The sequence below is a fragment of the Calidris pugnax genome, unplaced genomic scaffold (genome assembly GCF_001431845.1).
Source record: "Calidris pugnax isolate Ruff unplaced genomic scaffold, ASM143184v1 scaffold27, whole genome shotgun sequence".
In the NCBI taxonomy this organism is placed as follows: domain Eukaryota; kingdom Metazoa; phylum Chordata; class Aves; order Charadriiformes; family Scolopacidae; genus Calidris; species Calidris pugnax.
In genome coordinates this window covers 1,615,126-1,628,771 of record NW_015090893.1, presented here as the reverse complement: position 1 = coordinate 1,628,771, position 13,646 = coordinate 1,615,126, and the positions used below count along the sequence as shown (strand labels likewise).

Below are 13,646 nucleotides of genomic sequence, written 5' to 3'. Positions count from 1 at the left end.
TAAGAGGTTTCATGAGCTCTCTGCACTAATCCTGCAGCAAAGAGGAAGCAGCAAATAATGATTTCCCATCTCAGTTCACCAATTTAAGCTCTAAAGAAAGGTTTGATGATTAAGCTTGAATTTTTTTTCTCACAAGATTAATCCTTACTTTAGGGAGTAATTCCATTTATATCAGTAAGACTACTCACGTGAGTAACCAGCTGCAGAATTTGCCTGTAGTACTGTGATTGCCTAGGGGGAAGTACAAGCAACTCTGCAATTAAAATTACAGAAAGAAAAGGAGGTCTGACCTTTTCTTTTTTCCTTTTTTTTTTTTTTTTTTTAAGTATATGTAGTATATTTATATGCCTACTGTTTCATTGACGAGTGACAATGGCTTTTGCCATAACTGAGGTGTTACTAGCCCGCAGCACAAAATGGCTTTTTGAAAGGAAAGAAATACAGAACGCTAAAGTTTCATTGTGAAAGGTAGAAAAAGGAGGATCTCTGATTAGGGGATTTAACTTCAAGGCACCTCAGGCTTTCTTTACGTGCATCACATTAGTGGAAAATTCCTTCATTCATTTAAGAAGATAAACGGTTGTAACTTTCACATTGGGTTGATGTGACATCAGGGACTGGCTGGGACTGCCAGCATTCCAAAAGGGATATCGTCCTCATCTGCAGCCACTCAGGGCTGTGGGGTGGAGCCTGCACACAACCTGAAGCATTTACAGGTGCATAAGTAGGTAGGGAAGGGCACAGGTGATGCACCTGTCTCAGGGAAGGAGCACTAGCACAGGTGTGTCAGAACTTATCAGCTGCCTGTCTTAGAGTATGAGCTCCTTTGAGCCACAAACGCACTCTCCACCGCGCTGCAGCCCGCAATTTCCAAATATTGGTCAAGAACCTCCAGAGATGAGTATCTACTATGAGAACTTTTTCCATCCACAGAATATCCCTAGTCCACAGCGACCGAGCACCTTTGAGACGACGGATTACAACGCCACTCCCAATCCTTACCTCTGGCTAAACGGACCTTCCATTACCCCACCACCATATCTCCCAGGATCCAATGCCAGTCCCTTCATTCCTCAGTCTTATGGGATGCAAAGGCAGCTTTTGCCCAACATGCACGGCTTGGGAGGAACTGACCTGGGCTGGCTTCCTCTCCCATCCCAAGAAGAGCTTATGAAGCTGGTTAGACCACCTTACTCCTACTCTGCACTTATTGCCATGGCTATCCATGGAGCGCCTGAAAAGAGGCTGACTCTCAGCCAGATCTACCAGTACGTGGCCGACAACTTCCCCTTCTATAACAAAAGCAAAGCTGGCTGGCAGAACTCCATCCGGCACAACTTGTCTCTCAATGACTGCTTCAAGAAAGTGCCTCGAGATGAAGACGATCCAGGTATAGCTCTCTCCCCCTTTTCCCCCCCTCCTCCAATTAAACTTGATTAATTTAAAAACATCTAATACATGGTAAAGAGACGTAATGATACGGGAAATACACATAGTAGCTCTTCTGTTTTCATAGGTCTGAACTAGAAGGCAACTATGCTTAGAATGGGTGTTGCTATTAAATCTCTGCAGGGAAGGGGATTCTTTACTGCTCAAGGTCTTCCTGAGAACTGGTCAATGTGCTGAGCACAGGAGCAGTCTCAGCAAGTCACAATCACAACCCATTTGGTGTAATGCACATATCTTATGTCAAACTTATCTGGGAATTAATGGAAAGGGGAGAAAGCAAACTCAGATTTGTCAAAGAAATTCAGGGAGTCAACAGTAATTCTCCAGAGGAGAGCAGGCTGCTTTTACTTTGTTTCAAGTAGCATTTTGCTTGCAATCACACCTCTGCCATTTCCAAGCCCTTGGCTGATATGCTGTCAGATTGTTCCTTTATTTATTGTTTTCTATCAATAGCTGTTAAGAACCATTGGAACATTTAAAAGCCATTCAATTATGCTGCCACAGAGGACCAAAAATCTGGTTCTATCTTGTTAGAAGCCTATCCTACCACACTGAGTCTGCGGGAGCAGTCCAGCATGGGATTTGATTGCTCTCTGCTGTAAGTTCAGAGGACTAGCTATATACTGAAAATCTCCTCCCCCACCAAGAAAACAAAACAAGAAGCGTTTGTTTCCCAGTGGCTCCACTTGTAGTTTTACCTGTGTGAAGAGTCAGGGCTAAAGGATACAGCCCAAAACTTTACAGGTTTTTTTTTTTCTGATTTCAACATACTTACACTTCTGTGTGGTTAGAAAATACATTTGACTTCGGCTCATGCAATTGTTCTCTTTCTGTCAAATAAGAGAAATGTTGTACAGTCCTAGACAACTGCTCTTTGCTGTCTGTGTGCATGTTTTCAAACTAAAGATGTGCCTCTGTCTCCTTTGACAGGAAAAGGGAATTACTGGACTCTGGACCCGAACTGTGAAAAGATGTTTGACAATGGAAACTTTCGCAGGAAGAGGAAAAGGAAGTCTGACGTTGGGGCTAGTGCAGCCACCCTTGTATCTGAGAAATCAGAGGATAGCGCCCTGACTGGCAGCCCCAAAGCTGTAGAGCATCAGGATATCTTGGAAAACTCATCTCCTGGGACTGACAGTTCACCTGAGAAAGGATCTCCACCTCCAGCTTCCAGTAGCCCGTGCCTCAGTAACTTCCTCTCCAGTATGACTGCGTATGTTAATGGCTCTAACTCCATGAGCCGCTCAGTGCCTTTGGGACTCAACTCTGAACCCATTGACAAAATGGGACAGAATATGGTAGGCTTTAACTCCTACTCCCCGCTCTCTAATATCCCCAGTCATGGTGTGGGAGAGTGGTCCAATTCTATGCCTTCCAGCCACCTTGGCTACAGCAACTCTGTGCTCAACCAGTTTAACACCCATTTTTACAGCAGTATCAGCACAAATAACACGCTGTATTCCAGGGAAGGAACAGAGGTTTAAATGAAGGATTCTATGACACCAAAGTATAGCTATTTATGAGATTAAATGCTCTGTGGGCAGATGATTAGCGTTAGCTTGTTGTCTCTGGGACCCACACAGCACCCTACCTTCTGACAGCCACAAACTTGTTACCCATTAGACTTGTTCAAATCACAAATACTCCACACTCGGCAGCTCCACATAAAAAATCAGGGATCATAACAACAAGCGTAGTGAAGAGTTCTCTCTGAGACACTGTGCTGGTATTGCTGCCAACCACGGTCCTCTACAGACATCCTTGAGAAGTTACTTGATGCCTTAGGTGTGAGGCTTTTTCTGGCATTGCTGTTCTTTTTAAAGTGCTAATAGAAACGTGGTTGTATCTTTAAATATCCTCTCTTGCTGATACAGGCTGCCTGTACTAGCCATGCTTAGCAAGTTCTTATTTGACCAAAGCTATTCTGAGACACTGAAGGATCTATAATAAAAACTACTGTATAGTGAGTAACAACCAACATTTGAATGGTGAGTGCTGTCTTTGGTTTTCTCTCATACTAGTGCATACACTGTCTGAATTTTTACCCCTTTTCAGCCCCAAGGGGAATATGGCTGTGAAGCAAGCTAGTACCAGCAGGGACACAACAGTCATTTTGAAACTGAAAGAAAGCATAATGAAATAGAATGGAATTGTCTTCTGCTGGTGCAGTTGGATCTTAATGTTTTCAATTATAATTACAGGGTCATTTATTTTTTTTCCTTACACATGCAAATATATTCATATAAGGAAAACAGGATCTGTCCTGAATATATATATATTTAATCCTTTTTTTTTTTCTAAGAACAACACACATTTCTTCTATCTTAACCTTCTACATGAATAATTTTTACTGTACTGAGTAAAGAATTTGAATATGGGGGGGTGAGAGGCAGGGAAAAAGAAAGGGGAGGTAGAGTTTAAGTCCCTCTACTGTATATTTTTTTTCATTTTGTAAAAGTCCATGCTGTTTATCCTTGTGTAAATATTAGAAATAATGTGTATTTTTTCACCACTCTACTGTAGCCACAAAGAAAATTTCAAAGTGTGTATGAAGTTTTTTCAAACCAAGACTTGAATCAATTTCCACATTTATGTAGAGTAATATCTCAAACTGGTTAACATACGTAGACAGCAAGTTTAACTGTTCACATCTGGGCACTGACCAGACTTTTGGAATGATAGAAAACACATTAATGCATTGTAATAGATACCATTTTGTCTTGATATTTTTTTTGTAACTCTACATGGGCACAGTTTTGTTACGGGCCAACCCCAGAAGCATTTTTAATAAAGCATTTGTATAGAAGAGTGTGTACCTGTGTGTGTGTGCTATACTACTTATGTCTTTAAAAGTCTGCTTAATAGTTTGACTTAAGCAATTTGCCTGAGGAAAGAGCAGCATAATAGTCACTGAAGGTCAGAGACTGAGAATAGCATATGTCTAGGCAATCAAAATTTGCATGCCTGAGGAATATAATTGGCTGCTATTATGCAAAATACTATCACTAAATAAAAATCATCCTTAGAGTTTCCCTGCTGGAGCTAAGTGGTGCCGATCATTTAAAATTACAGTAACCAGACTATATTTCCACATGCTAATTGGCCAATATGGCTGCAATCTTTTTTGCATTCTCATTATTTTATTTTTTATGGTTAAACTTTTTCACTATTACGGCCGTTCTGACTATTCATAGTTTTGTAGCCACTATGATAAGTTGAAATCTACCTAGACTGCTAACATTGTTGCTTAAGGAAAAGATAAAATAACCTTCTGGTGGTGTCCTTCTGCCATGACTTTAAGTTCCTCTGGAGGCAGGCATGTGCAGAGGTATGAGCTGTAACTCCTGCCCTCAGAATTTTACAGCCCTGCCAAGGATCCCAGCCCAGTAGGTGGGCTGTAATATGCCTTGCAACTCAGCAGCTGGCAGCATTTGTTATAGAGAGACTTGCTCATGTGCCAATTGAGGAACACATTCAGTCAGTGCTGTTACGTCTTGGATTCAGCAGACATGTAACAAAGTGCCCAGAAATATAGTTCCTGTGGAGTATATAGTTCACAAAAATGAGAGGAAATTGATTTCTTTAGTGTTGAAATGGAAAATGTTCCATTATGGACTTACAGAGCAAAAGTGTGGGGAAAAATAAGATGCAAATTATGCTGAGAAGAATGATGTTACTAAACAATAGCAGACAGTAAAAAGCAACTCCTTTGTCACTCAGCATTTTGTTTGACTCTCCTATTTCCCAGTCCCAAATAATAAAAGGAAATCCATACAGGTATGCAAAAAGACCATGAGTTTGTGCCTCCTTGCTTCCAAGATGCTGTCAACCAAATACTACTTTTGACTTATGCGTAATAAGAAAGTGCTGCCAAGGTGCCAGTTCTCCACAGACAAAGGTATGTTTTCCAGTGGGATCCTTGACCCCAGAGATTAATTATCTCCCCTGCAACCATTCACCTGACTTGACACATCAGCCCCCTTGATGAAGCTCCTGTTCAGGGAGGAGTGCAAAGATGACTGCATGCAATGTAATTCTGTTTCTCCTCAAAACAAAAGCACTTTGTAAATAAAAAAATAAGGAACACTCTTTTTCATCTGTGTTTTTGTGTTTTTCAGAGAAAATTGGTTTTGATATGCTCCTGGAGATACTGCAAGTCTAGCACCTGCAGGGAAATTTAACTACTGTTCCTATACAAGCAGCAGCAGCACTGCTCTGTCGAAGGTAATGCTCCTATTTGTGTATTTTACCAATATTGTAAACATATAGCTTTGGAGGGAAAAGTACCTGGTTTTTAGGGGTGGTTTTTTGGCTTTTTTTGTTGTTTTTAAGTATGCTATTACAGAAGCTGTTAAACTAGGACCTGTAACTAAAATGTATTTAAAACACGGTTCACCTTTACAGAGCTATCGTCTCATGTACAAACATATCTACTGACTGATGCTGCTTGAAAAGAGAATTTGAGCTACAAGAACTCTGAGTAGTTTTGTCTGTAAAGGTTCTTGATTTATTATTTAATTCTTAGAGTGTGTTTTGTATTGATATACAGCTATCTTCACATACTACTGTTGACACTGTGTTCCATGACTCTGCAATTACTTATTCCTGGTTTAAAAATTGAGTTAACTCTTAAAGGCTGCTCCCATCTTACCACAAACACATGCCGCCCTAAAGTGGTCAGAATAGGTTACTACTTGTTCCCTTCTGCCATAAGTAAAACTGCAAATATTAGAAGCCTTCACTGGTATGCAGGGTGTCCTGACTAATGATAAATGAGTAATGAGTTCCTACACATGACGGAGGTATACTGCTGCTGAATCCCTGGGGCAGCTTCACTGTCATTGACATCATTAGAAACACCTTCCCTGGGTTCTTACTCCACAGTTTCCTGGTTCCATGTCCTGGGTCTGCAGCAGTGGAGTCTGTGTCTCTTCAGCCCTGGCTCTAGTACCAGAGTAAAGTGTAAACCCAAACCATGTTAGCGATCTGGGCCTTCACAGCAGAGATCTGGGCCTCCAGAGATCCCTCACACTACAGCCTCAGGGTTGTTCCACCTAGTCATAGGATCAGTTGTGAACCCTGGAGCCCCTCAATGCAAGGAGCTGCTTTAGCTGAGAACATGGGGCTTTCAAGGTCCTTCATGCCCCAGCAGTCCTTGTAGAGCCCCATCAACAACTCAAGAAATTTTACTAAACCTGTTATACTGTGAACAAAATGTTTTGTAATCAACAATCTTTATTTACAAAAATACCCCAGACCCAACCAAAAAAAGACCCCCTCTAGATTTAAGCAAAATGAAGCCACAACAAGGTAACCTAAATATGAAACACTCTCATCTGCCAAATCCAAACCAGTTGATCAGATAATTGCAGGAAGCTTAGGAGAAGAGTACAGAGGAGCAACATCAGGTGAGAAGTTTGCACTAATGATGAGGACACAATGGAGGGCAGTAAGATCTGCTAAATCTCGTTACAGTCAATATGCAGGAAATGTAATTAATCTGCATTGCAATTTACTCTGCTTTGTATTTATTTTAACGGCCAAGCTTGTTGTGGAGCTTTTTACTGGATTAGGCGAAGTAGTCAAAGATAATTCTATGCTGATATTTACTTTATTAATGGTAACGGTTTGCCTGGATTCTGAACGCAGGGTTTAATTTTCAGTCTGAAGCTGCTGCCTCACTACTCTGTCTGAATACGAACTTTCCATCACTCATCCTCATTCCATCACCCCCTCCTGTAGGTGGTTAGTGCCTTTCACACCCTGATAACTCTACCTGCACAAATGCTTAAGTAATCATTTCTTATTTTGATTCAGTCAGAGTGAACCAGGCTCAAGAAAAATGCTACTAAGACTTGCTAATGTTAACCTAAATAGTTCATGCTGAATCAGTTTTGGGGTGATTAAGATGAGAGACTGCAGTGTGCAGATGCATCATACTTTGTGACAGATTGCAGGGCTGGGAAACAGAACTTTCCCTATTTCATCAGTGGCAAGTGACAGCCAGCACACACTGTCCTGTGAAACCATTTTGTAAGAGAGAGGAAAAATTTGGTGTGGCAATTACAAACCAGGGTTGCTTTCTGTAAACAACAGGAGACTTGTAAATCACAGACCAAAAAAAAAAAAAAAATCTAAAAAGCTGCAGCCTCTTGATGCAGTGATGAATACGCATTCAATGCTCAGTAAACAAATAGCAATAGGAATGTCTGGTTAATGTTTAACTCATTTTCTCTTAGTTCTGTGATCATGTATGCAAAAATATTAGAAAAAGAAAACGCAGGATGCTGTGCAAAATAACATAAAAAGAATCTGCAAATACTTTAGGTTTCATTCCTACCTGTCTTATAAAGCAAACATCTAAGACTGTAACATTCTTATAAAGTGGAAGAAAAGTAAAGCTAGACCACAAGGCTTAAAGATTTGTATTTAACTGTAGGATTCTGGAATGTCTGACCTTCCAGATGCTAAACTGATGAGAGCTTGAATCTTACTCCTTGTTCAAAGATGACACCAGGAGGTGTGGTACAGGTATCTGTAAAGGAAAATCACATGCCGGTCCTGCCAGTATTTACTTCTCCAACAAACAGCCATGGGGACTTTGCCAGATACATTCTGAATTACAATGCACTAACCTTTCTCTCATGATGGGATACATTATGAAATTCTTCACTGTTTAGCAGTGTCAATAGTTTCTTTGTTGCTTCATGTGAAAACATTCCCAGGTGAGGAAAATAATGAACTTCTTCCCAGTAGGTTTGCCAATTTGTAACACTGCCAGTTTAAGGCACTTTACAGCAATCCTTACAGCTGTATCCAGTGGATCTTGGAAAGAGCTGACCCAGACCTATGTCATTTTTTGCCTACAAACCCACACCTCAGATCTGTAAAGTATGAACCAAGGGTCTGTTGCACACTTCCCGTAACTTCTAGCTTTCCCTGTTTTAAGTGCTGACAACTGCAAGAATCTGTATTGCTGTAGTCCTGGAGGTATCGCTGTTAAGTACCTGTCACATGCTGGAAACCTGCAGGACACTTCAGTTTTTCTTGTTCACATTGCGGATCTAGTTGTAAGGTGGTAAGAACTTTCACCTACCCAAAGAACCTTCCCTGAGTGGACTGCCTGCTGTTACACTGTGCTAAGTATACTGCCTGCTGTTATCCTGTTGAACTTTCACCTACCCAAAGAACCTTCCCTGAGTGGACTGCCTGCTGTTTAAGTATACTGCCTGCTGTTATCCTGTGCAAATTACTGTCTTGTGTTGGCTAAATTGCAATACAAATCATGCTTTACCTCATATTGGTTTTGACTCTTTTTAAATCCTAAATGCATTCCTCTCTTTGCAGCAAAATATGGTTTTAGCCTTGTGCAGCATATGATATCCATTGCTGTTTAAGAAGCAAGGCAGCAAGTCAGGCTGACCCTAGAAGTAGCTAATCCTAATTTCTAACTGCATGCTACTCATTTCCTATTTAATTGGTAAAAAAGTTTTAATTGTTCCTTTGATAAAGATCCCTGATAAAATCTTCTCTGATGGAGTGGTCTTGCAAAGTACTAAGAACCCCAGCTCCCCTCTTAACTGAAACTGGAGAGCTCAGCTCTTTGCCTGTTTAAGCCAACACTGACTGACTGACGCACCTCACCCCGCAAAGTTCACCACCAGCACGTGGTCATCAGAACCCCTCTTAATGCTCCTTGGCTTCAGAAAGCCTCTGCAAATACACTGTAGTTTGCTGGACTGGGGCCTAAGGCAGTGATTAACTGATGGATTGTTTTTTCTGATGTTTCTTTTACAATGGTATTTGTATATACCACTCTAAAATGCTTCCCCGCTCTCTGAAATCTTTGTCTGCTCAGAGACATTTTCCTCTTGTCAGAAATGACCACTAGATGCACAAAAAATTGAAACTGTTTCCTGCTAAGTCCTTTCCAAAATCGAGCATTGGAAATGGTACCTGGAAATCAGATACTTCATTTTCTATTTGCAGCAGCAGAAACTAAATGAGTGGAGAGCTGAAGAATCTCTACAAGTCTCTAAAGCACTTGTAGGGTGTGGGTACGTGCAGCAGAGCATATTCATAATCCTGTTTTACATTAGTAAGATCTCATTTTCAACTTCTTTTCCTCTTCCTTTTTCTGTTCTTGCTCCAGCAGTTTTATAGCCACCAGGTTTTTAGTGTACCGTTCTATGTCTCCAGTTGATATTAGGCATCTGATATTTGTAGCATGCCCATGAATCAAGCACACCATCTAACTGCTTTGCTTTAAATTAGTAGCACAAAATTCAAGCCAGAGTTGATCTGATCTTTTATCCATTTTTTAACTTAATAAACCCCATTTTTTGAACCTATTATCATCACTGGAACAATCAACAGAAAAGCTGAATAGCATGTCAGTCAGTTTTTAAGATTAGCACATGAATAAACATAAACATGCCAGGAAAAAAATGTTGTTGAGGACTGGCTATATTACAGCAGCATCTTTTTGTTTCATGCCACAATCCTTACGTTTTTCCTGAAATTATACCAGCATCTTTTTACTTCATGCCATGATCCTTACATTTTTTCTGAAATTATTTGTATCTTTCTCCCATCTATCCCTCTAATTGTCCTCATCCTCTTACTGTTGATTTTTAGTCTCAGGTTTAGCATAGGATGGGTGACAGTTGCTAACCTGCTCCTCAATACAAAGCAGCAAAGCGGTTGATAGTACCTAGGCTCTCAGGTGGTGCTTAGGAAATGAGTGCTTTCAATGCTGCACAATTATAAACTTTCTGCTAGAACAGATGTACCCATGTTACTTGCAATCCTATGGAATCACATCTCTTTGACAACCATGGAAAAGGAGGTATTATACCTATATATTCTGCTCTGAGTCAAAAATCAGCGTGAGCCGGTAGTGACACAATCCTAAACTACTAGAATACCATATAACTGAGCTCCTGATCATTTTGGTCCCAGTTAAAAGTTACTGTTCCATAGAATTTAATTGCCTAGACTGTTCTTGCCATCTTAATTTACCTAACAGTATTCTTGCTCCCTGGATGGGTTTCCAAATTTAGGTTTAGCAGCTATACCTATTAGCATCATGTCCTTAAAATGTAACATGGCATTGCTTTTACCTGTTAAACATCCATTTCATACCAGGTGCAACTCTAGTGCAGTGGCAGATGAAATGGGGAACATGAATGATTTAATATGACTGTGGGATTTAGGATTGCCATAGTAGACTGAAACACATCCGACCTGCAGTTAGTAGGGCAGCACATTCACCCAGCAGGGCAAGTACATAGGAAATTGCAGGAGGCAGTGCAAAACCAGCTCCCTCAGTTCATACAATCATAGAAACAGGAGGCTAGGAAGTTCTGTATGCATGCATTTTGCTCATAAGAAAATAAATAGCTTATGCAGTGCAAGCTGAGAGTATCATACATGAAAATGGTTGCCAACACAAATAGTGAAGTGTGCCTACTGCACAGTTTCTGAATGTTGGAAGCGGTCCTTCACTTCTGCTACATGTTTCAGAGGCAAGCTACAGGGAGCACCCTAACCCCTGGATGACAGAAGCTTTCTGCACTTAATGTCTTTTGTAATTTTTTACAATGTGCTTTCAGGACATCACAAAGACTGCCAGCAATATTCTTCAAATGTTAGACATGCTTTGGTTAAGTAACTGCCTCGAACTATTACTACTGTTCTCATTCAATCCTTTCCAGCCAAAAATCTCTCCTGCTGCCTCCTAGTTCCTAGTGATGCGTTACAGCCATTAGTTCCCTTTGCTTCTGTTCCTCGGACACACTTCAGAAAATGAGTAAGGTAACCAGGTGACAGCATCAAACTCTGCATGTGTAGTTCCAAGAGGTAAACAGAGCTAAATGTAGCATGCTGATACTTTCCATGGAGAGCTGTCAGAAGCCCTGATGAAACTACATGCCACATCAGGAAAGTTTATCCTCCATGCTTGAAATTGTGTAGATGACCTATGGTATCAGTGTGTCCAGCTGGGCGAGTAACAGGCTTTCTCTCCTGCAATGCCACCAGTTTCAGGAGCAACCTCCTCAACATCGTAATGCCAAAAGTTTCATGACAACAGCACACAGATAGCAGGTAATTAGAGATTGCCCAATAAATGAACTGATGTTGTGCTTCCAGGCAGCACCTTGAAAGGATAACCTTTGTGTCTTCAGGGAAAGCTTTTTGTACATTCTGCGTACAGGTTCATCAAGGACTCTGAGTTTCCCTCTTGTCAGGATGGTCTCACAAAGCAATAGAGGTTATTTGGACTGAAGCACAAGGAGAGACAGAAAGCTGCTGAGTTCATTTCTTTTTGTTGCCTTTGTAGAGGTGCAGGCTTGCTGTTACAAAGGATCAGTAGCACAGAGCAGTGAGGTAACACTGATGTGCCTTACAGCTCAGTAGCTATTTTTTATGCTGTTGTTTGGACAATGTGTTCTGACATGAGCAGCCTATTGTTTGCTCGTTCATGACAAGAACTTTGTGTATGCAAACTTGCATGCAAATCAGGCTAAATTTATTATGTTTTCCTCCAATGAGAGTGGAGAGGAAAAAAACCTCCACCTTTTAGTTTCAGCAATACATTTTCCTATGAATAGGGCAGCTATTAAATGATTTATGGAAAGAACGCTAAGATTGCAAGAAGTTCAATGAAGGTGGAGGGATTTTTTTTTTTCCTTTGTCAGCTGGAAACATGGCTATTTAATGCTGATAATGCCATCACCTAATTCGGCTTAGTCTAGTGTGCCCATTAAGACATACCTGCTCTTCACTGTATCACAAGTGGGCAGATTTCTAATTCTTATTTTATTTAAAAAAAAAAGAAAAAAGTTTAGCAGTATTTTTGCATAGAAGAAGAAAGGAAGCAGGGTTTGGTATTGACTGAGTATTCCTGTCTGTTGCTTTGTGGGCTTCTGTAGGGGACAGCATGGCTTCAGCTGCAAAGGAGGGTATTCTGAGGTCCTTCCCTACCCTAGACCTTCCACAGCTGTGAGTAGCTCTATTCAGCTCAGGTCTGAGGAATTCCCCTGGACCTGCTTTTTCATTTTGGCACTTGGAAACAAGTGTTCCTTGGCTGGACTGGGGATGTCTTTGGGATGCTCAGACTTCTTTAACCCCTGAACTTGCATGTTGATTTCCCTTCTGTAGCAAAGTAGGTAACAGTTCCACAAAGATGAGCTTTTTAGGATCTTTTTTTGTTGTTCAGATAATACGCTATAATTTAGTAGAAAATCATATAACTGCAAAATTTTACAAGATTAGTTAAAATTACAACTAATAAGCTGGCCTTATCTTACTTTGAGTTAAATTGGGTAGGTCTACTTTAATGACCGATAAAATGAGCATTATTTTTAACTATTGGGTTAATTCCTATGCAATTCTATCAGGTTGACACTATAAACAGGCATGCTAAATGAGAAATATGTCTCTTTACGTGGTCTGAATCACACTTGTAAAACATAGTGAACAAACACGTGTCCTGCATGCAAATGCAAATATTGAAAACTATGAATTCCTGGGATGCTACCTGATCCTTACCATTTTCCGTCAAATATTTAATCTCTCTGCCTCTCTATAATAGGAAAACTTTAGAGCAAAATTTATCTAATATTTTTCTTGTTGCCTATAGAAAAGCTACCCAGTTGCTACAGGGTTAATCTTGTGTGTTCTAAAATCCCCGGTTCTTTAATAGGAGTACCACGCTGATCTAATTGTTTCTCTGAAAAAGTATCTCACTTTGCACTGAAAGCCATCTCCATTCGTAGTAGTTGGTAGACTGTACGGAGCTACAGCTCTAAAAGACCAGGCTGAGACTATTTTAACCTACATGTCATCTCACATACAACCTCTTTAGTAAACAGGTGATGTTCACTTCTGATTTGTTCTAAGGCAAAATTCAAAGCTTACAAAACCCAAACATGTTTCCAGGATCACAAAATCATGTCCTGTTCTGCTTGAGACTGGCAAACATAAGCTAACTCTGGCTAGTTATGGAGCAAGATATTCTTCAAATCTGGCTTTATCTAATCTAATCCTATTTCCATGCACCTTAAATAGGTATGTGATAGGCAAGCACGCAGAGCAGTGACTGTTTTCCTGGTATACCCTGTGTATCTTTCAGTGGTTTTAAACCACTTTGATATAAAATTGATGCAACCAAAGAACTGACAACCTGTAATCTC

At 40.5% G+C, this 13,646-nt stretch overlaps 1 protein-coding gene across 1 annotated transcript; it reads left to right on the top strand.

Annotated features, from left to right (window-relative positions):
- The first annotated feature begins 769 nt into the window (after nt 1-769).
- FOXI1 (forkhead box I1) lies at nt 770-4,237 on the top strand. Its single transcript, XM_014948220.1, has 2 exons — nt 770-1,390; nt 2,380-4,237. The coding sequence occupies exons 1-2, from the start codon at nt 817-819 to the stop codon at nt 2,931-2,933; spliced, it is 1,128 nt and encodes a 375-aa protein (XP_014803706.1). The 5' UTR covers nt 770-816; the 3' UTR covers nt 2,934-4,237.
- The last annotated feature ends 9,409 nt before the right edge of the window (nt 4,238-13,646 follow it).

What these genes read in the sequence shown, in the direction of transcription:
- FOXI1 (XM_014948220.1), top strand. Translation starts at nt 817, where the DNA reads ATGAGCTCCTTTGAGCCACAAACGCACTCTCCACCGCGCTGCAGCCCG. An exon ending in TCGAGATGAAGACGATCCAG is followed by an intron (nt 1,391 to 2,379) that starts GTATAGCTCTCT and finishes CTCCTTTGACAG; the next exon opens with GAAAAGGGAATTACTGGACT.